Raw genomic sequence first — 19,994 nt, 5'->3', positions numbered from 1 at the left:
AATCTGTGGTCAAGTGAATGTGTAATAAATCACTCATTGTGAAACGTGTTGGAATGCGAGGATGGTGCAAAAAGTATCTAAGCAAGTAGAAACCAGAGAGTCGAAATAATGCTTGTCTAAGTAAACACAGCAGAACTCTTATCAGTGGTAATTCGTGGGATGAACACCACAAATCCTATTACCTAAAATATTATTCGCAAATTTACTTTTATCTGCAAAGGAACACTGTGGATAAATACATATAATAGGATTAATTTGTGGATAGAGCTACCAAAAACAAACGTGTTTTATCACAGATAACATGAATAACAGGGCATGGCGAATAGAAGTCTTCCCGGATCGTACAGCTCGTATGAATACCCAAGAGTTGTGGATAATAGGCTTGTGGATAAGAGTTGTACCAGTTAAATTATACAGCCTATGGTTTCTATTAAAGTCCGACCTGTCTGGCGAATCCTTTTGAAGTTTGATGCCTGCAAAGTATCCTTCTTGCATGTGAAATAAATATATAAATAAACACTGCTGAGAATTATGCACACTGCACAGTTCGCTGCCTCGGTACGCACAACAGGCAACGCTGTCACAAGAGCGTTTTAAACAAACTCCAAGAGCCAGCAGCGCTGTCCCTTACCGGTGAGTGCACAGGCATTGTGGCCATGTGATTGTAAGCGGCTGACAAAACGGTCTCTGTGAGAAGCTCGTTCTCAGGACTCAGCCGGCCCGTCGCGAAGGCTGCATGAATGCTCATGAATAACAAGAACAATGCTGTTATTTATCCAAGAAAGCCTCACGGAGTCTCAGGATTCTCTTGCACCATGCTCCGGCATTGGGGTGTTTGTACAGTTCTATTCAGGAGTTTTTATTTTTTTGCATTTTGTCAGGAATGTTTTTTGCTATTTAAGAATTTAATCAAATGCTCCCAGTGTTATTGTTTTGGAGCGTTAAAGTACAGCGATGGCTGTTGTGATCTGTCAGCTGAGACTTGTGTTGATATCCTTGTTGCTAGATTGCATCTTGGTTGTGTTAAATTTGCATAAAAAATTTATCTGATAGAAAATGACAAATTGTGAAAACGAAGTTAAATGTTGAGTTGCATAACATTTCAATGTTGTAAAACTAAGTGCCTGATAAATATACCCATCGACGGTTAATTTACTACCTTGTAAAATACCAGACTTATCCTCCAGATTTTGTTAATTCGTAAATGTTTACTCAAAATACCAACTGTTTCAAATATAATCATTTATTCTACCTTGGTTCAGGTGATGAGTTACCACCCATAATTACCCCGACCCCAGACCTGACTCATCCACACACCTGCTCCCTATCGCGATCACCGATCCCCGTATCTCTATTGCGCAGGTGAACCTGTCATGGGACAGCTTCAGCCGTGGGGACGTGTTCCTGCTCGACCTGGGCAAGGTCATCATCCAGTGGAACGGCCCTGACAGCAACCGCGTGGAGAAGATCAAGGTGAGACGCTCCGCACAAACATCGGGGATGGCACGAGCGGCGACTGTGACACGGCAACTGACGAGCGTCCCCAATAATTGCCCCTCGCCTTTGAAAAGGGGGCAGTGGTTTACATTCGGATCCTTTGCTGCCATTTCACTTTCTGTGGTGTAACCCTTAACGTGTTTATATGCATTAGTGGAGGTTTGAGCTTAGAAAGAAAGTACTTAGGTGTTAGAGCTAGGGTTTGTGTCTGGGGTGAGATTGGGGGTCTGGGTTAGGATTTCAAAAAGATTAATGGTTGATTATTTAACGTAGCCAGTGGTTATTAAATTTGATTTGTAAATAAAATATTTAATGATGGTGCACTGTACTCCTTTTTGGTAAAGTTTATTGGGCCAGGCAAACATTTGAATAATAACTCCAGTGATTCAAACATCCATAGCAGCCATTTGATACACACAATATCTACTCTTGGAAGATGGACCTTTGCATTGATTGTGTTATTTGTCAATTGTGGCATTAATTAATCAAGCTGATGAAACATCGGTAACCTGCCAGAATATTTATGAGATTCTTTATTGAAACGGTCAATTAAATTATACACAAACATCATTAACAATGATCTCATCACCTTTCAAAGGCACATTATGACAGGATACAAGAATGGCCATATGGAAATCTCATCGGAGCAGTGCAACCATACTGTTACTTCTAACAATCCCTTCAAGTTAACTTGTTTCATCCACACACTAGGGAGTGCACTTTTACACTTCCCACCATAAATGTTTGTCAAACCCATATTTTTAATTCTTTGAGCTGGAATTTCTCCAGAGCAATAAAAAAACACATTTTATCTGCTTTTTTGTGTGCTGTCGTTGGTGACCAGGCTGAGGCCATGAACTCGCCAAACTTGGAAAGCCCCAGGTTTTATTGTACTGCTCCTGAAACCAGGATCAAAACCCAAGACCTCACTGATTCTGGCTGAGGATCTGAGCCCTCTCCTGGGCCACCGCTAAAAAAGTGATGATATTTCAACCCTCACCATCTCTGTGCAGGGCATGCAGCTGGCGTCCGACATCCGTGACCGTGAGCGTGGCGGGCGCGCCCAGATCGGCGTCGTGGAGGGGAACGATGAGAACTCCTCACCTGAGCTCATGGCCGTCCTCACGGCCGCCCTGGGGGAGCGGCATGGCGATCTGTCCCCAGGCAGCCCTGATGAACCGACGGATCACAGCCGCAAGGCCAATGTCAAGCTCTACCAGTGAGCTAAATGTGCAGGGAAACCGGGAGGAAAGGGTAGCACAGGATATGGGGTTTTGGAATTGAGTCTGTGTGCAGCTTGCTATTAGACGCACGACACGAGTCAAATGAGCAGCTGTGGTCAAAGTGTAATTTGTGTTACGTGCGTTGGCGATGTATGGTTATGTTATGGTGCTCCTTAAATTGACAGTGTGTCAGAGAAAGGTGGAAACTTGATGGTGGAGGAGGTGGCAACGCGACCTTTGACCCAAGACCTGCTGAACCACGATGTGAGTTCTTGTTGATGGACATGCAGTCTCGCATCTTCAGCCGTAGTTCGTTAAACGCTGCTTCATTAACCGAGAAAAATAAATGTGCACGTTCCAGTTTGCATTATGAATTTGTAACGATGCAAAGGTGTGAATGCAATTCCTCAGGACTGCTACATCCTGGACCAGGGAGGCATCAAAATCTACGTGTGGAAGGGACGAGGCTCCAGCAAGGAGGAGAGGCAGGCAGCAATGAAGCGAGCGCTGGTTTGTGACCCCACGCTGTGTGCACTCATGACAATAGAAGCACTGCATTGGCCACTGACTCCCTGCCACCTCACACTTAGGTCAGGGCTGGGTAAAGGTTCTTGTAGGCCCTAGGCACTTCTGTTTCGTAGGCCTTCAGTGGTAACTTTCTCCAGTTGGTACTGATTATGTTACTACCACTGCTGTCACTCGCTTGTTTCACGCGTACTTCGTCCAGCCGCTGGACAGATGTCGTTACTGATACGTTCATTATTTAGTCTGTGCCCTAATTCGACGGGAGTGCTCCGTGTGCCGCAGATGAGCAGATTTTATTTGAAATTGTTGAGAAAAAAAAATTAAGCCTAAAAATACAAGAAAATATCATATAAACAACAAAAACAGTCAACATTTTTTTTCATATGCCATAGACACAGTTTGTACTGTGCCTAATGGATAATACGGGCCCTGGCTTTGGTCCTGCCGCTTCCGCGCACTGATGTAGATCTGTGTCCTTCTGCGTGGCGCGCAGGGCTACATCAAGGCCAAGGGTTACCCCGTGAGCACCAATGTGGAGACGGTGGCAGACGGTGCCGAGTCGGCCATCTTCAAGCAGCTGTTCCAGCACTGGACGGAGCGTGGCCAGACCCAGGGGATGGGCAAGACTTACACCGTCGGCAAAATCGGTACGCGCCCGGGGCACACGTGAGCGGCTTTTAAAGTTGCGGTGTGGTTAAGATGTGACCGTCGCTTGGGTTCAGATGAGGCCGCTGTGTTCTTGGAGTAATATTACACGCTTAAAACAAAGCTACGAGGTAAGAGTATTAATAGACGCAAAAGGCGATTTATAGACTGCAACAGGCACAAGTGTGTCTGAAGGCTCGGTTTTCCCATCATTCCTTGCATGCCAGATAAAATTGCCATCCTGAGTGTATAATGCATAAAGCCTTTTTACGTGTTTTATTACTCTTAACCCGTGATATTACTCTGTCAGTTTAACACGTAGGCTTTCGTGACCAATGTTATTCATAATCAACGTTTTTGGGTTTAGATCGCGTTATTTATAAATGTGTCGTAACCCTCCACCACCCGACACGGCCAATCAGTAAAAATGTGTCACGTTGACAAAAGACAAATAGTTCACTGCTTTAGCCCACCGGTGTGTTGAAGCCACAACATTTACAATTTGAGTACGACGTTTCGCTGGTAATTGCGATTTAAAGGTTTTTATTAACTTCTCAGCGGGTACAAGGAAAACCAAAGAGAGTACTGAAAACCACTCCTTCCCGGGCGCCCCCGTTGGCCCCTTCGAGTCTCCGTCACATCCACGGGCTCCACCCACATACAATGCAACAAAAAAAAGCTCGCCGCCATAACACACACCGCCCCGTTCCCCTTATTCACATTCATCACCACCATTCACCCATGCGCTGCTCCATCACATCGCCTTCCCCCGATCGAACACGTACATTCCTCGCCCACACGACTTAGCAGGCCGGCTAAAATGTGCATGGCCATCCTTCACTATCCCTTCCCTATACCCGCCGGTCCCCTCGCTACCCCACCCCGGGTAGGGGCCACTTCCACTTCACACCTGCGGCCTTGTATCCCAGCCTAACCCGGTCTACTTCCATCACCCTTTCTAGCAACCTCCTCGCCCAGTAGCACACCTCCAACGGTGATATAGGGGACCCATCCAACTCTTTTCTGCGAGCTCCCCACAAGGCCTCCTTTGTCGCGCCTATTATGGCCCACGTTCGATCTCTGTCATCTCCCCGCACCTCCCTTAAGACTCCCCACATAATGTCCCGACTTATCACCCGCGACGGGTAAAACCAAGACAACAGCGGACTGCTCAGTCTCCACACCTCCTGTGCGAAGGGACACTTTACCATGACGTGCACCGCGTCCTCATCTGTGTTGCATCCCCTCGGGCATTTGGGCGAACGTGCCATTCGGCGAGAAAACATGAAGCCCCTCGTCTCCAATCTATCCCACACCGCCAACCAGGACAGATCTCTCTGTTCTTTTGTGAGCGCCGTTGATTAAGTGTTCCTCCACACTTGACGGTACATAGTCCTCTTTGCGCCCATCACCCCCTCGCAGGCCTCCCCTTCGTTTACTTTGGCCAATACCTCCTTGGAGTTCCACGGTCCCCCTCTCTGACTCAAATTGTACTCTTATGTCGTCACCCACCACCGCATTCAGCCATCCTTGTGGCCAGGCCAAGGGTGTGCCCGCCGGTAATTGGGTCATCCCAAGCCCCCTCAGGAGCCACATCAGGTGATACCTTAAATAACAAACGGCCTTCCCCCGGGGCTCTTCGGAAAAGAATAACCTCAAAGTGTTGCACACAAAAATTGAGGACAGCACACGTGCAATATTTGGGGCACCCTTCCCCCCGTTCTCGACGCGTTTACACATCACCACCCTCTTCACTCTATCCATCCCGCCTCCCCAAATGAATTGAAACAACAGCGATTCCAGGATTCTTGCCTCCCTCCTACCTGGCGGGTACACATATGCGAGGTAGTTGAGTGTTGGTAAAACCACCACCCTCACTACCAGAATCCTCCCTTCCATCGTGAGCCATCTCCCGGCCCACTTGCCTAACTGTCCCTTTACCTGCTTTATCCTCCCGTCCCAGTTTCGTTCCGCCGACCTCTCTCGGCAAAAGGACACTCCCAAGACCTTGACTTCCTCCGTCTTTATCCCCAACTCAGGCGGCCGGCCCTCAAATAGTCTCGGGTCCGCGAAGGCCATCAATTCGCTCTTCCTCGCGTTCACCTTCAAGCCAGAGGCCAGGCCGAAGCGGTTTGTCTCCTTCATGGCCCCCCACACTGATGCCACGTCCCTACAGAGCACGACTACGTCATCCATATATAGCGCCACCTTCCCCTGTTCCTTATTCCCGGGGATGGTCACTCCCTTAATCTCCTCATTGTTTCTCATTGCCTGTGCAAGGGGTTCCATACACATTACAAATAGAACCGCGGACATCGGGCACCCCTGTCTCACCCCTGACTCTACTGGAATTGTCCCCGAGAGCTCCCCATTTATCAGTAGTCTGGTCTTGAGCCCTTGGTAAAGACGCCTCACCCAATCGACCAAGGGTCCCCTCACTCCTATTTTTTCCAACACTCGTGCGAGAGGCGGTCGAAAGCCTTCTCAAGATCCAGGCTAAGAAGCCCTAGGGGGCATCCCCTCTCTCCTTCTACCTCTATTGCCTCCCTTAATAAAATCAGGGAGTCCGAAATCCTTCTTCCTGGCACCGCACACGTCTGGTCGGGTTCGACAACTCCCTCCACCACCTTCCCCAGGCGCGTCGCAGCTATTTTTGCCATAATCTTGTAGTCCGAGTTCAGGAGCGTAACTGGGCGCCAGTTTCCCAACTCTCTCCGGTCCCCCTTCTTATACATCAGTGTGATGAGCCCCTCACACATTTCTTCTGGCACCAGTCCGCCCTCCAGCATTTCCCTATACATCTGCAGCATGTCCCCTTTCATTAAATCCCAGAATGTAATATAGAATTCTGCTGGAATTCCATCCAGTCCTGGCGTCATATTCTTATTCTGCCTCCTCACTGCCTCCTCCACTTCCTCCATCTGGATCCTCCCTCCCAGTACCTCTGGGTTCTTAACCTCATGTCTTAGCTCCCCTAGTAGTGCCTCCCTTATTCCCTTATCCGTTCCCTTCCTCCCATACAACTCCCCATAGTACTCCTCCGCTATCTCTATCATACCCTCTGTCGTTGCCTGTCTGCCTCTGACCGGACTCACCAATTCCCTAAGTGTGTTGTCTCCTGCCTTGCATTTCTTAAAGAAGAAACTCGTACATTTCTCTCCCTGTTCCGTTGCCCTGACCCTTGCCCTGTATGCCATTTGTTTGACTCTTTTCTCCAATACCGAGGATAACCTTCCCTTCAATCTTCGTATATCCTCACCCACCGGGAATCCCAGCTCAAGTAACTTGTGCTTTTTCTCGATTCTAGCGTTCCACAGCTGCAGTTCCCTGTTTACACTCCTCCTTCTACTATGTGTCTGGAAGAGGGCCTTTATCCGGCCCTTCACCATGCTCCACCACTCCACCCTCGTGGCAAAGCATTCCTGCAGGGTCGTCCAGTCTTCGTACTTCCTTACAAAGTCTTCCACGACCCTTCTGTCTTCCAACAGGCTTACATTCATTTTCCAGGTTCCCTTCCCCATCTTCAGGCCACCTGGAATACCGAGCTTTGCCTTCACCAAATTGTGATCTGACAAGGGGAAGGGTTCCAGGTCTGCTCCATCCACCTTCACATTGGCAGACACAAAGATGAAATCTATTCGTGATTGCGTTCTACCGCCCTTATCCGACCACGTGTATCCCGGTCTCACCGGGTGTACCTTTCTGAAGGTGTCAGTCATTTTAAAATCCTCTATCAGCTCCTTCAACTTCCTAGAGGAAGGGTCGAGCCTCTTCCTCCCAGCCACCGATAATAGGTCTGCCAGGCACAACGGGCAGTTAAAATCACCCCCCATTATGACTTGCCGTCTCGTCACGAGTAGGGTCGCTACATTATTCCATAGGTCCACTCTTTCTGTGCACGTCGTGGGGGCGTACACATTTATTAGTCTCAGGTCTGCCTCTCCATAAGACACGTCCACATAATGGAGGCGGCCCGGGATCACCTCTTGGGACCCGACTATCTGTATACCCCTCCTGCCTAGGAGGGTAAGCACCCCCGTTCATCGATTTTCATTACTCCCGGACCAAAAGTCGTAGCCATCCCAGCTCTCCAACAGCTCCTCCCGGCCCAGGGTGTATGGTAGGTGGCATTCCTGGAGGAAGACCACCTCCCACTTGGTAGCCTGTAGCAGTTGTATTATTGCTCCTCTCCTCCCCTTTCCCTTCAAGCTCCTCACATTTACGGACGCCACGGAAAGTTCCATGTTGGGATGTGTCTCAGTCCGAAGCGGCCTTTTCCGCTCGCCCTCTGTAACCGTCTTCATTCGCCAGTTCCCGCAATTTAATTTTGCCCCTTGTTCTCAAGGGTTTCCCCCTGCGCCGGCTCTCCACCCTTTCCTCCATCCCCTCCCTCGAGGCCTCTGTGTCCGGCGAGGAGTCCGAGGATTCCGTGCTGCCTGAAGGAGCGCCTCTTTTTGGGGCTCTCCGTATCCTCCTTTTCCTTCCGATTGGTTCCTCCCATGTCTCGCTACCGCCTTCCTCCTGCTGTCGTTCCCCTTTTCCTTCATCCTCCTCCACCGCCTCCGCCCAGTCTTCCACGGTCGTCTCGGAGATGCTGCCCATGCCGTCGCTCCCCTCCACCGCCAGCCCCTCTTCCTGCTCGCGCGATGTCGATTCTGCTCTTTTTGCATGCCTCTCCCCTTCTCCCCCTCCGTCCGTTGCTGGTGGCTGCTGCTCAGCCGCCTCCCCACGTCCTTCCCTCACCAGTTCCTTATCCAGGTCCAGTTTGGTCCCACCGCCTTCCTCATCCCTCGCTCCTCCTACCCTATACGCCCTAACCTTGTTGGCGTACGACTCCGGACAATTCTTGTACAGATGTTCTCGGCTACCGCAGAGGTTACATTGTGCCGGAACACTGCATTATTCTACCTCGTGGTCCAGTGCCTTGCAGCTATAGCAGACTTTTGTCTTGCACACTGCGGCCAGGTGACCGCTGCCCCCATACCTCCTACACAGTTTAGGTTGTCCGGCATACACAACATATCCCCGGTTGCCTCCTATGTTCAGGGCACTCGGGATGTGTCTCAAGGTCCCTCCCTCTGTTTTCAGCCGCACCCTCCATTGTCTTGCCCCTGTCCATATCCCCACTGAGTCCCTCACCTTTTTACAGCCCGACAGTACCGAGCAGTGCTGTCTTAGCCAGACCTCCACGTCGTGGTCATGTAGGGCTTCATTGTATAGGAAAATAGTCACCACCTTCGTGTCCAGCTCTGATAACAGTTGTAGCTTCATTGATATCAATGGCTTCTCCTCCGCCTTTTCCTCGAAGCGGGTCATAAATCTTTGTAGCAGGGGGCTTGAGTTGAAGCTTACATCAAACGCCCTCCCTCCCGGCAGAGTTATCAAACAGTACAAGTCTGTCGGTTCTATTTGTAGCAAGCCCATCATTATTGACCGTACAAAGGTTGCTCGGTCGATGGTCACTTCTTCTGCTACCTCGTCCTTCATCATTACTCTGACGCAATTATGTCGTTTGACATGAGGTGGTGTCAGACTCACCCCTGCCCCGCCTCACCATTTCCCGTCTCGTTCCCGGGGCCTCCCAGCTCCCACCGGTCCAGCGTCCACTGTCGCGTTCTCCCTCCGGGCCTCCCCCTGCCCCAGGGTTGCTGGCGTCTCCCTGGCTTCGTTCCCCACCCTCCGCTCGGGGGCACCCGCCTCTCTGCTTCCAGACGCCATACCTTTTTCTCCTCGGCCTCCCTCACCCACTCCCTCAGCACCCACCCTCCCATCCAGTTCCTCCATCCTCTCCTTCTGCCGTGCCTCCGCCGCGTTCCCCTCCATCCCTCTCCGTGCCTCCTCCACGCATCCCCCTGCTGCCAGTGGGTCGGTCTGGTTGCCCCAGTCCCCTCCGGCGGCACAGGTGGTGTCGGTGGCCCTCTGCTTTCGCCACGTCTTCTTCTTGTCTCCTGCAGTCACCGTCTGGCCGACTCTGTCGTCCCTGGCTCCCTCAGCAGTGCAGGTGGCATTCATTTCTCTTGGCGCTCTCCCTGCTTCCTTTTCATCTGCTGCGAGCATAAGCTGGGCGGCTCTGTCATCCCGGTCTCCTTCAGCAACTCGGGTGGCCCTCGTGGTCCTTGACTCTCGCCGTTTCCCCTCTTCGTCTGTTGCGATTTCCGTCTCCATTCTCCAGCAGTCCCCGCTTCTTGGCAGCGTGGTCATCCCTGGCCACACGGTCAGGGCCCTCGCAGGCCTCGGGGCTGGTGGCTAGGTCTCACTTGAGATCCGGACGGGCTGTAAGGATCACCTCGATGCTCCTGGTGTCTCCCCTGGCAAGCCAGGGCAGTTTCCCCCTCATCGGGCAATTCGCCAGAATGGTGAGGCTCTGCTGTGTCTCCCGTTCTTATATAGAGCAGCAGCAGGGTGACGTCATCATTAACTCATTAACTCATCAGGTGCAAAGATTCAAGGGGGGAGTGATTGTAATTATATACTAGATTAGTAATCAGGCTATTGTTACGATGCGAGTTGTAGATTAGTAATCATTTGGAATGTGTTTTATTGTGATTATGCTACATTAGTAATCAGTTAATGTTTGTTTCCCTTATAAGGAATTGTAATGTATCTTATTTAATAATACGCTTCCAGGCCGCACTAAGCCTGTAGCTGTCTGAGCGATTAAAGTTATTTCTGTTTCTCTCAATTTCAATCGATTCTCTAATTAGTCTTTGCCAGTAGTAACTAGTTTTACACAACACTTCCACGTTGTCAAAATCAATTGAGTGTCCCTATTGGCATGCATGTTCTGCCACTGCCGACAGTTGTGTTTGTGATAGTTTAATATTTCTCTGGTGTTCTTTTAGTCTTACACTAACGTTACGCCCTGTCTGTCCAATATAGCATCTGCCACATACACAATTAATCCGATATACACCTTCTGTTGATAATTTAGGTAATTCGTCTTTAGTGCACGTTACTAGTTGTTAAATTTTGTGTACTGTACCAAATCTTACTGTAATGTTTTGCTTTTGCAAAACACGGGCTAATTTGTCAGTTACTCCTGAGATAAATGTTTTAATAATCTGATCGCTTTCAGCAGTGTTGCTTTGCGATCGTGATTTGGCTTTTAGTGCTCTGTTAATTTGAGCATTATTGTAGCCATTCTGTCTTAGTGCTTCTTTAACATGTTTAATCTCTCTCACTAGACTAGTTACTACTGGCAAAGACTAATTAGAGAATCGATTGAAATTGAGAGAAACAGAAATAACTTTAATCGCTCAGACAGCTACAGGCTTAGTGCGGCCTGGAAGCGTATTATTAAATAAGATACATTACAATTCCTTATAAGGGAAACAAACATTAACTGATTACTAATGTAGCATAATCACAATAAAACACATTCCAAATGATTACTAATCTACAACTCGCATCGTAACAATAGCCTGATTACTAATCTATTATATAATTACAATCACTCCCCCCTTGAATCTTTGCACCTGGTGAGTTAATGAGTTAATGATGACGTCACCCTGCTGCTGCTCTATATAAGAACGGGAGACACAGCAGAGCCCCTCACCATTCTGGCGAATTGCCCGATGATGCTGGATGCAATTACCAGCGAAACGTCGTACTCAACTTGTAAATGTTGTGGCTTCAACACACCGGTGGGCTAAAGCAGTGAACTATTTGTCTTATGTCAACGTGACACATTTTTACTGATTGGCCGTGTCGGGTGGTGGAGGGTTACGACACATTTATAAATAACGCGATCTAAACCCAAAAACGTTGATTACTCTGATATGTTTCCAGCATTTGTGCACCTTTTGTCTGAGTTTCCCATCATTCACAAAAAATGTTGGAATTGGCGTTGGCATGGTGAATGGATAGTACACTTCGTTTAATTGAGACCAGGGAAAACCCAATTGAGACCAGGGGCTCAATTCACATCGCTATTTTGCCTACCATCCTGCCACTTTTTGGTGGAGTGTTGTACGTTTTTGTGGAAAAAGCAGCCCCATTCCGCAATTTGCATTTCAAGTACGGCCAATTTGATCAAAAACGCACCCATTCTGGCTGCTGTTACTCTTGCCACAATTGTGGAATGACCTTCAAGTCGGTGAGGATAGGGCAGGGTTCAGGAGGAGTCAACGATGGTAAAAAGTTGACAAAACTATAAGAAGAAGCACGATTTGGAGGCAAGGCTTGTGTGGGGGAGCTGTTGAGAGGGTGTCTTGGCACATTCCATACAGATCCATGTGCACATTTTGTGCCTCTCTTTCACAAAATTGACATCGGATTTTTGTTCTCTAAACTTGACGGCGAGTGGCACAATGGAGGCACACACGCAAACTAATAAAATGATGAAGATGAAGACGACAAGGGTGATGATGGAGTCATGAGAATAAGAAGTGATTTGAATTGATGATTCTTAACATGCTTAGGTGGTGCTGATGGAGTTGTTGGTTGCTGTGTTGCTTGGCAGCTCGAGTGGAACAGGTGAAGTTTGACCCCACAGTGCTGCACGCCAAGCCGGAGGTCGCTGCTCAACACCGAATGGTGGACGATGGTTCAGGCACTGCAGAGGTGAACGCCGCACATTGCCACAGGAACACTTTGCAAATGTGCAGCATACCAGTTTACATCTGTGGCCTTGATTAGCCCGTGAGCTGTGAGTGTTTTTTTTTCCATTTGAAGGATTAAAAGGCAAAGATCTTCCCTACGTGGTCATGCCTCTGTAAGCCTGTGGCTGAGCATCCTCTGCTTCTGCGCAGATGTTTCGGATTGAGGATCTGGAGTTGAAACCGGTGGAGAAAAGATTACACGGACAGTTCTACGGCGGGGACTGCTACCTCGTGCTGTACACCTATACCAGCAACAACAAGCTCGCCTACCTGCTCTACATGTGGCAGGTAACAAAATGAGAGCGACAAAATTACACCGTGTTTACAAAATCAAGAGTTTGACCATTGAGTAATGTTAATGTGTTCTATATTATTACATTCATGTCTTCCTTTGCTTCCATCCTTGTACATGAAATATTTCTGCACCCCTGGGAGCTGCTCCATTGCGTTCGTTGGAAATTACTTTGGCAAAATGGCCAAATTGATAGCCAATAACAGCAGTTTAACTATTTACGCAGTTATTGGAAGACACTGGCTTTCCACCCACACATGCATTAAGACCATGGTGTTTATATCTTGGCTTGGTATGATTTCCACCAGGAGTGAATAACTTCACAAATATTTTAACTGACATTTGCAATTCTCTATGGATACCTCCGGTGACACGGCCCAAGTCTGATCGCACCTGGCCACATAGCCTGGTACAAACACCGTGGAAACGTCACCGCCACTTAGTGGCGAATAGCGGTTGTTGTTGTTGTATGTGTTTGTACTCGTGGTAATGCAGTGGTCTGCGCACTGCCCTACACAACTGGCGACCTGGGTTACACTCCCAGCTGTGGCTAACATCAGTGGTGATTAATATCCGAACCGGTCGTGGGTCCCTCCTGTCGACTCGGACTTAGATTAGTAACTAGTTGCGATGTGTAAATGTCAAGAATGCAGAGAGAACAAAGGTGACTGTGGGTGGGTGTGGTGCTGGCCACACCGGCCCCTTGTGCCCTGTGCCGGCCATCAGAGATTTCTCACCGACAGCCCAATGCCCCAGCAGTAGGCTGCACGGGGGATCATTGTCTCTGTGCGTGCGTGTAACGGCAGGGCCGTCACGCCACCCAGGACGAGGTGGCGGCGTCTGCGTACCAGGCGGTAGCGCTAGACCAGAAGTACGGCGGCGAGCCAGTGCAGGTGCGCGTCGTCATGGGGAAGGAGCCCAAGCACTTCCTCGCCATTTTCCACGGCAAGCTCATCATCTACGAGGTACCCCACCCGGTCTCTTTACTCACCCGGTCTCTCTACTCACCCGGTCTCTCTACTCACCTGGTGTCTCTACCGACCCGGTCTCTCTACCCACCCGGTCTCTCTACCCACCCGGTCTCTTTACCCACCCGGTCTCTCTACCCACCCGGTCTCTCTACCCACCCGGTCTCTCTACCCACCCGGTCTCTCTACCCACCCGGTCTCTCTACCCACCCGGTCTCTCTACCCACCCGGTCTCTCTACCCACCCGGTCTCTCTACCCACCCGGTCTCTCTACCCACCCGGTCTCTCTACCCACCCGGTCTCTCTACCCACCCGGTCTCTCTACCCACCCGGTCTCTCTATTCATCCGGTCTTTCGACTCGAGCTGACCCCACCAGTGATCATTCCATTAAGGCAGGGGTGGGGATCCTTTGCCTTACTGAGGGCTGAATTAAACTCAAATAAATTTGGCAGGCCACACATTAGTTGACACGAAACCTTAAGCATGCTACGGCTGTATGCGTTGACTAGGTGTGTTCACAACTACGTGAAAGACAAGTGGTAACTGGGCATGCTCAAATTGGTGGCGCAGGGCGGCACCTCCAGGGCTGGCAGCAACGACATCGGAGGGGCAGCGCCGCCCACCACACGGCTCTTCCAGGTGCGCGGCACCGACGAGTTCAACACCAAGGCCGTGGAGGTGCCGGCGCGTGCCTCCGCCCTCAACTCCAACGACGTGTTTGTGCTCAACGCCGAGGTGGCGTGCTTCCTGTGGTGCGGCAAGGTGAGGCTCTAGTACGTACAGCTTGCGGTGTGCGTAAAGTGGGGAGCGGTAGTGCAGCGGTTGCGGCACTGTGCTACTAACCCGGGTTTATCCAAGTTCGATTCCCACTCGCAGCCAATGCCAATTATCTCAACCAGTACTGAGAACTTCCATCGGTCGAATAGACTTAAAATGAGCACCTGGTGTGATTGTGTAAACATTGCCCCAAGGGAGAAAAAGGGTGGCCAGGTTCTATGGTGCTGGCCACCCACCAACCCCCTCTTGTGCGATTCCAACTTTCACATGTGCTCACCAACAGTATATTTACGCCAACAGTGTGTTAAGACTATATCGAGAATCTTTGTCATTGTGTTTGTGTAGTGTTTGGCTGACACCGTGGGGGTGCTACTGATCACATCTGCCAGTCGTCTCAGCCAGATAACCCACAATACCCGTCCGTGTCTCTTCCTGCATTGCTGCTCCGCGAGTCGTCGTTAACCTGCTGGCTCTGTGCCTCTTCCCCGTGGGGTCCGGGCTCAGGGCTGCAGCGGGGACGAGCGAGAGATGGCGCGGAGCCTGGCGGATGGACTCACACGGAGGGACAAGCAGACGGTGCTTGAGGGACAGGAGCCACCCGAGTTCTGGGCGGCGCTTGGTGGAAAGGCTCCGTACGCCAGCGAAAAGCGGTAACCGCGCGCTCCCCTTCCGCTTTCACTCGGCGTGTAGTGATCCGCTTAACACGTTCGGTGGTCGCGCCGGACTTGAAGCGCAAGGCCGTCACGAAGGCGCCATGTTTCACGGTCGAGTGTATTCTACCAGCAAGGGGCGAAGTCACTGCATGCTTTAATCTAATGAAGCTTCATCACCTCCCTTCCCCTTCCTGCTTCTATTATTTGATTTATTGTCGCAAGTTAGGATGGCGATGCGGTTATTTGCCGAAATATTATTTTTTGTCTTGTTTTCGCCATCTTGTTTCCATTTCTTACGCTTGTGTTCAATCCATTATCCTAAATGTAGCTCGAGTATAAAAAAATATATATGTCAACTAAACTAAAACTTTTTATTTTACCAGGTAAGGCCTACAGCTCTTTTTCAGAAGCAACCTGGCCACAAATGATAGTTCAACGAAGTGGATTGCCACGTGCAAATTTATAGCAACCAGAAATTATAAAAGCAAGTTTCTAAATGCGGAGGGAAAAACCGGAGAATCCAGAGAAAAATCCATGCAACCATGGGGAGAACATGCAAACTCCAAATATACAAGCACCAGGGTTGGGATCGAACCCACATCCTCTTGTATACTACGCGAGGTAGTTAACATCTCACCACTGCGAGATTTACATCAACTGTAAATGATTGGTTTCCATGCATGCAATTCAACGTGTGTATCGTGAGTGGAAGTATCTTGATTTTTTTGGATAAATCTATGCAATGTGGAATGCGTAACGCGCCATACATTCTGACACCGTTTCTGCTGGTCCTGTGCAAGGTGCGGCAATCGGCCACAGTCCCAGACGCACGTATTAATGTCTCTTTATCCCATTACCTTGTTTCCTCACGGATGCTAAATCTCCCTATCAATCGCTATTTCTTTCAGGGACACGTCCTACCACAGGTTATGTCTCAACGGAGCTTTTCCTTAACCTCTTACATTCTTGTTCGTTCCCCACTTGTCTCTTCGAGTTTTCCCGTGCGTGCCTTTTCCTTGCCGCCGCTTGACGAGTATTTATTACAGAGCAGCCAGACTCCGACAGTTAATACATCAAGTGTAATAGACTTTACCCGTAGGTTCGCACACTCTTAATTTGTGTTGCTTTAGACTGACAACGTTTTAATTGTCAGGTGCTAAATTGTCCATAAATCACTTAAATGTGTTTTTGTAGCATTAATTTGCAGTATATCTGTCACTTTGTATATCCATGCTGTGTGTGTCCTGCTTAAGGCATGCCAAGAGAGCACTGCTCTATGTACAAGCAAGACAAAATAAAAATAAATTGCATCTGCCTTGCCCATATATATATTTTTCCTGTTTTGGCTACCATCCAGACGGCAGCTTGCAGAGCATTCTCACCCTCTCCATCCTCTTCGTTTTGTTAGAAATTAAATTGAGATGAGCAATTTCCTAGGGTGCTATCTGTGATTAACATGGCAGGCACGCACTTCCCCATCTGTGGAATAGGCTTTTTGTCCATGAACTGTGGATGAAAGTGCAGGCTGGGATAGCTCGAGACACATCTGTGCAATCCTCACTTTGCAGGTTTTCTTCAACAATTTGTCAACTTCTCATTCTTGTTACAACATGTTACAAACAGGATCTTTCTCTTTCAAAGAAAAATGTCTGGTTTCTTCGAAAGGTCAGATACTTCTTGAGGCAACTAAGATGTGGTGTTGTTGATGGTGGTACGGATGATACTGCTGGTGGTGATAGTGTTGTTAGTGATGGTTGTAATTGTGGTGGTGATGGTGATGGTAATTTGTATGCCCTATAGAGCTTATGCGTAAAGTTTGAGGGCTCACTCTACCATTCTCAATGAGTGCATCTTGAGTCCATCTTGAGTCCTTAACCGAGCTCGAAAATGAGCTGAGAGTCTGGTTTCAAGTTCATTTATTAGGTATAGCCCTGTGAGCCATTCGACTCTTGAATCGGGTGCAACCACAACAAACAAAAAACTAAAACATGAACAAAAAACATCTTAAAGTGAATATGTGACTAAGTGCAAACAGAAAATCCAAGAAAAGACAGCAAAATATTGCAGAAAAAAATCACCGTACACCAACGCTGTATGCAAAAATCCCAGTGGATGGTGACCAGGAGATGGCAGAACAGCGATGGATTATTTAATCTGTGTGGAGCTTGAATGTGTTTTGCTTCGTGTTTAGTTTGTTGTCCCTCCTCTCCAACTTTGATGAGCACAGTTGGCTACATGTGGTGCAAAAGAAGTTCAACATACATACAGACAATGGCTATCCCCTTGTATGCTTGGGATTTCTCAGGGTATTCCAGTTTGGAATTGGCCAAACATTCTAACGTGGAATTCTTCTCGTTAAATAAACTTAGGAATCGGTAGGGCTTTCCTGGGTAAATGAAAGGATTTGTTATTAAAAGTGGGATGCCGCCGTGCGGTAATGGTTAGTACACTGGACTTACAGGTCAGAGGGATCACCGTCTGGATGCGATCACCACCTTTGTCCACCCTCACCCGGCAGTATTAATGAGGACACCACAGTCAGTCGATCGGCAGGTTGCAAGTGGTTGGAATAAAATGTGAGTAGTCTTCCAAGATGTCTGGCCAGCATGGAGGAGTAGGCCAAATACCCCCAAGAGAAGCTCTCTAGAGCTCCCTCTCGTGCAGGCCCTTCCACCAGCATTGGCGCGAGCAAGTGATTTGGGGATGCACAGCTGCCTGTATTATTAGGAGTATAATTATCATCATCATTATTATTATTACTACGTGGTGCACTCCCATTCAGGATGCAGGTGGAGGAGGTGGAAGTGCAGCCGCGGCTCTTTGAGTGCTCCACACAGACGGGGCGCTTCGTGGTGACAGAGATAAGCGAGTTCTCGCAGGACGACCTGGATGAGGATGACGTTATGCTGCTCGACACTTGGGACCAGGTGAGGCCCACATTGTCTGGCTTCTCAGGGGCCGTTGTGGATTAAGAAGGAAGTGTCTGTCGAGCACTAACAATAAAGCAGAGGCTCGCCTTTTGGAACAATGGAACCGTGAAACTCATTATGCAAACGTAGTGTGCGTTGCGTTTTAATATATTTTATCATGAAATTTCACTGGGCAAAGCTAGGTTGCACAGATGATGGGACAGACTACGAAATGTGATAATTGTTACTTGATGAACACCTCCCGCCGTGAACAAGGTGAAATGTTGGACCGCTTGCCCGGTCGGCTGCTTGCAGGTCTTCCTGTGGGTGGGACAAGGCGCGAGCGATGCAGAGAAGAAGGAGTCGATGACGACTGCGGCGGAATACCTGCGGACGCACCCTGGGGCCCGTGACCCCGACACGCCCATCATCATCGTGAAGCAGGGGTTCGAGCCCCCCACCTTCACGGGCTGGTTCCTGGCATGGGACGCGCACAAGTGGAGCGTAAGTGGCTCCTACTTGCCACAGGCTTGCCTCTGTGAATTTAGTTTTGACGTCCACGTTTTGTCCAGGGTGTGACTTTCAAATCGCATCCTCCTGCAGAGGGATAGCAAGGAAGAAGCTACCTTAAACATCCTTCCGTAGTCCATGGCCCAAGAACCCTGCAAAAGAGTGTTGGTGTTGCGGAGGTGGAGAGGGAGTGCGCACTGCCTTTCTCTGAAGATCGGTAGAGAGCATGCACGTAGTGACGCGTTGAACGGGTTGTGTTGTGTAAGGTGGCGGCGATGCTGAACACTGCTCGTTGGCGCTTCTTAACTCCGTTTTCTGTGTCGTCCTGCGTGGGGTCCGCAGAGTGGGAAATCCTACGAGGAACTCAAGGCCCAGTTTGGGGACGCCGCCGCCATTAAAACCATCACGTCTGTACGTCCTCTCGTTCTCTTCAACCCCAGTGCAACTGCAGCCGTCTGCAGTGTGAACTCCTTAATTCTGACATAACTCGCAACCACGTCTTTACAGCTGTTGTGCATTGCAGATGGACACAAACCGATTGGGGGCTTCATTATTGTGACCGCACGAAGGAAGATTGTTGCGTTGTGCCGAAGCTCAATTGAGCATGGGAAGGTGCACATGTCTATACTGTAATAGAAGTTAATATAATAACGTTATAATTTACAGCTCCCTTTGCCAATCAACTCTGTCAGTCATGGGGAGAGGGTCATTAAAATAAATGGGGCATCTGTAAATGCATCATCATGTAAGATAACATTTCTTTCACACTGCATAGCAGAGGTCTCATTTCTAGTACACGGTATTAAGAAAATATTACACACTTCTGTGACTTGCCTATCACCATATCATCCAGAATGCGCCCAATCTTGTCATTTCGGAAGCTAAGCTTGTGCCTGGGTAAGTGCTTGGATGGGTGTATATGGATTACGGTACGCCTGTTTTAGAACACACAATCGACAGGAGGTACAAGAACAATGGGCTTGTACAATGCATATGCATAATGTGCGTTGATTACCATATAAAAAACCCAAATGGCAATGGATACCCGTAGTCATTTATATGCATTCATTATTCCCCCCCCCCCCCACCACTTGGCGCAAGAAGAGCACACAAGTGTTGTCTTCACATCTACCCCTCTATTTAAGGAATGAAACAGGAGGATTTATCCACAAATCTGGCTGTCGCCTGATGAAGCTAGTTGTAATTACTGTCGAATTGTTGTGGCTTTGCTCTCCAACACACCGGTGTGCTGTACTAGTAACGAATTGGCATGTTCTGTTTAGGTGACAAACCTTACTAGTTGGCTGTGTCGGGTGGTGGCGGGTTTAACGACACATTTTATATTTACGTGATCTATCCCCCCCAAAAAACCTGTTGTGGATGATATTGGTCGT

General features: G+C 48.9%; 2 protein-coding genes across 2 annotated transcripts in view; one reads left to right on the top strand and one right to left on the bottom strand.

Annotated features, from left to right (window-relative positions):
• The window catches only part of LOC144941972 (guanylate kinase-like), a 174,514-nt gene that overhangs the window by 101,414 nt on the left and 53,106 nt on the right, over nt 1-19,994 (bottom strand). The gene's annotated exons all lie outside the window — the stretch shown is intronic.
• The window catches only part of LOC144941943 (advillin-like), a 44,757-nt gene that overhangs the window by 19,460 nt on the left and 5,303 nt on the right, over nt 1-19,994 (top strand). The window contains exons 6-18 of the mRNA XM_078868484.1: nt 1,363-1,473; nt 2,511-2,716; nt 2,906-2,984; nt 3,132-3,230; nt 3,739-3,892; nt 12,352-12,452; nt 12,641-12,778; nt 13,589-13,747; nt 14,322-14,513; nt 15,033-15,178; nt 17,964-18,108; nt 18,406-18,594; nt 18,943-19,011. Coding sequence (XP_078724610.1) covers nt 1,363-1,473; nt 2,511-2,716; nt 2,906-2,984; nt 3,132-3,230; nt 3,739-3,892; nt 12,352-12,452; nt 12,641-12,778; nt 13,589-13,747; nt 14,322-14,513; nt 15,033-15,178; nt 17,964-18,108; nt 18,406-18,594; nt 18,943-19,011 — 1,788 coding nt within the window. The remainder of the gene's footprint in view (nt 1-1,362; nt 1,474-2,510; nt 2,717-2,905; nt 2,985-3,131; nt 3,231-3,738; nt 3,893-12,351; nt 12,453-12,640; nt 12,779-13,588; nt 13,748-14,321; nt 14,514-15,032; nt 15,179-17,963; nt 18,109-18,405; nt 18,595-18,942; nt 19,012-19,994) is intronic.

The sequence above is a fragment of the Lampetra fluviatilis genome, chromosome 2 (genome assembly GCF_964198595.1).
Source record: "Lampetra fluviatilis chromosome 2, kcLamFluv1.1, whole genome shotgun sequence".
NCBI classification, from domain to species: Eukaryota; Metazoa; Chordata; class Hyperoartia; order Petromyzontiformes; family Petromyzontidae; genus Lampetra; species Lampetra fluviatilis.
The sequence above is the reverse complement of the archived record's forward strand: the minus strand, read 5'-3'. Positions and strand labels throughout refer to the sequence as shown.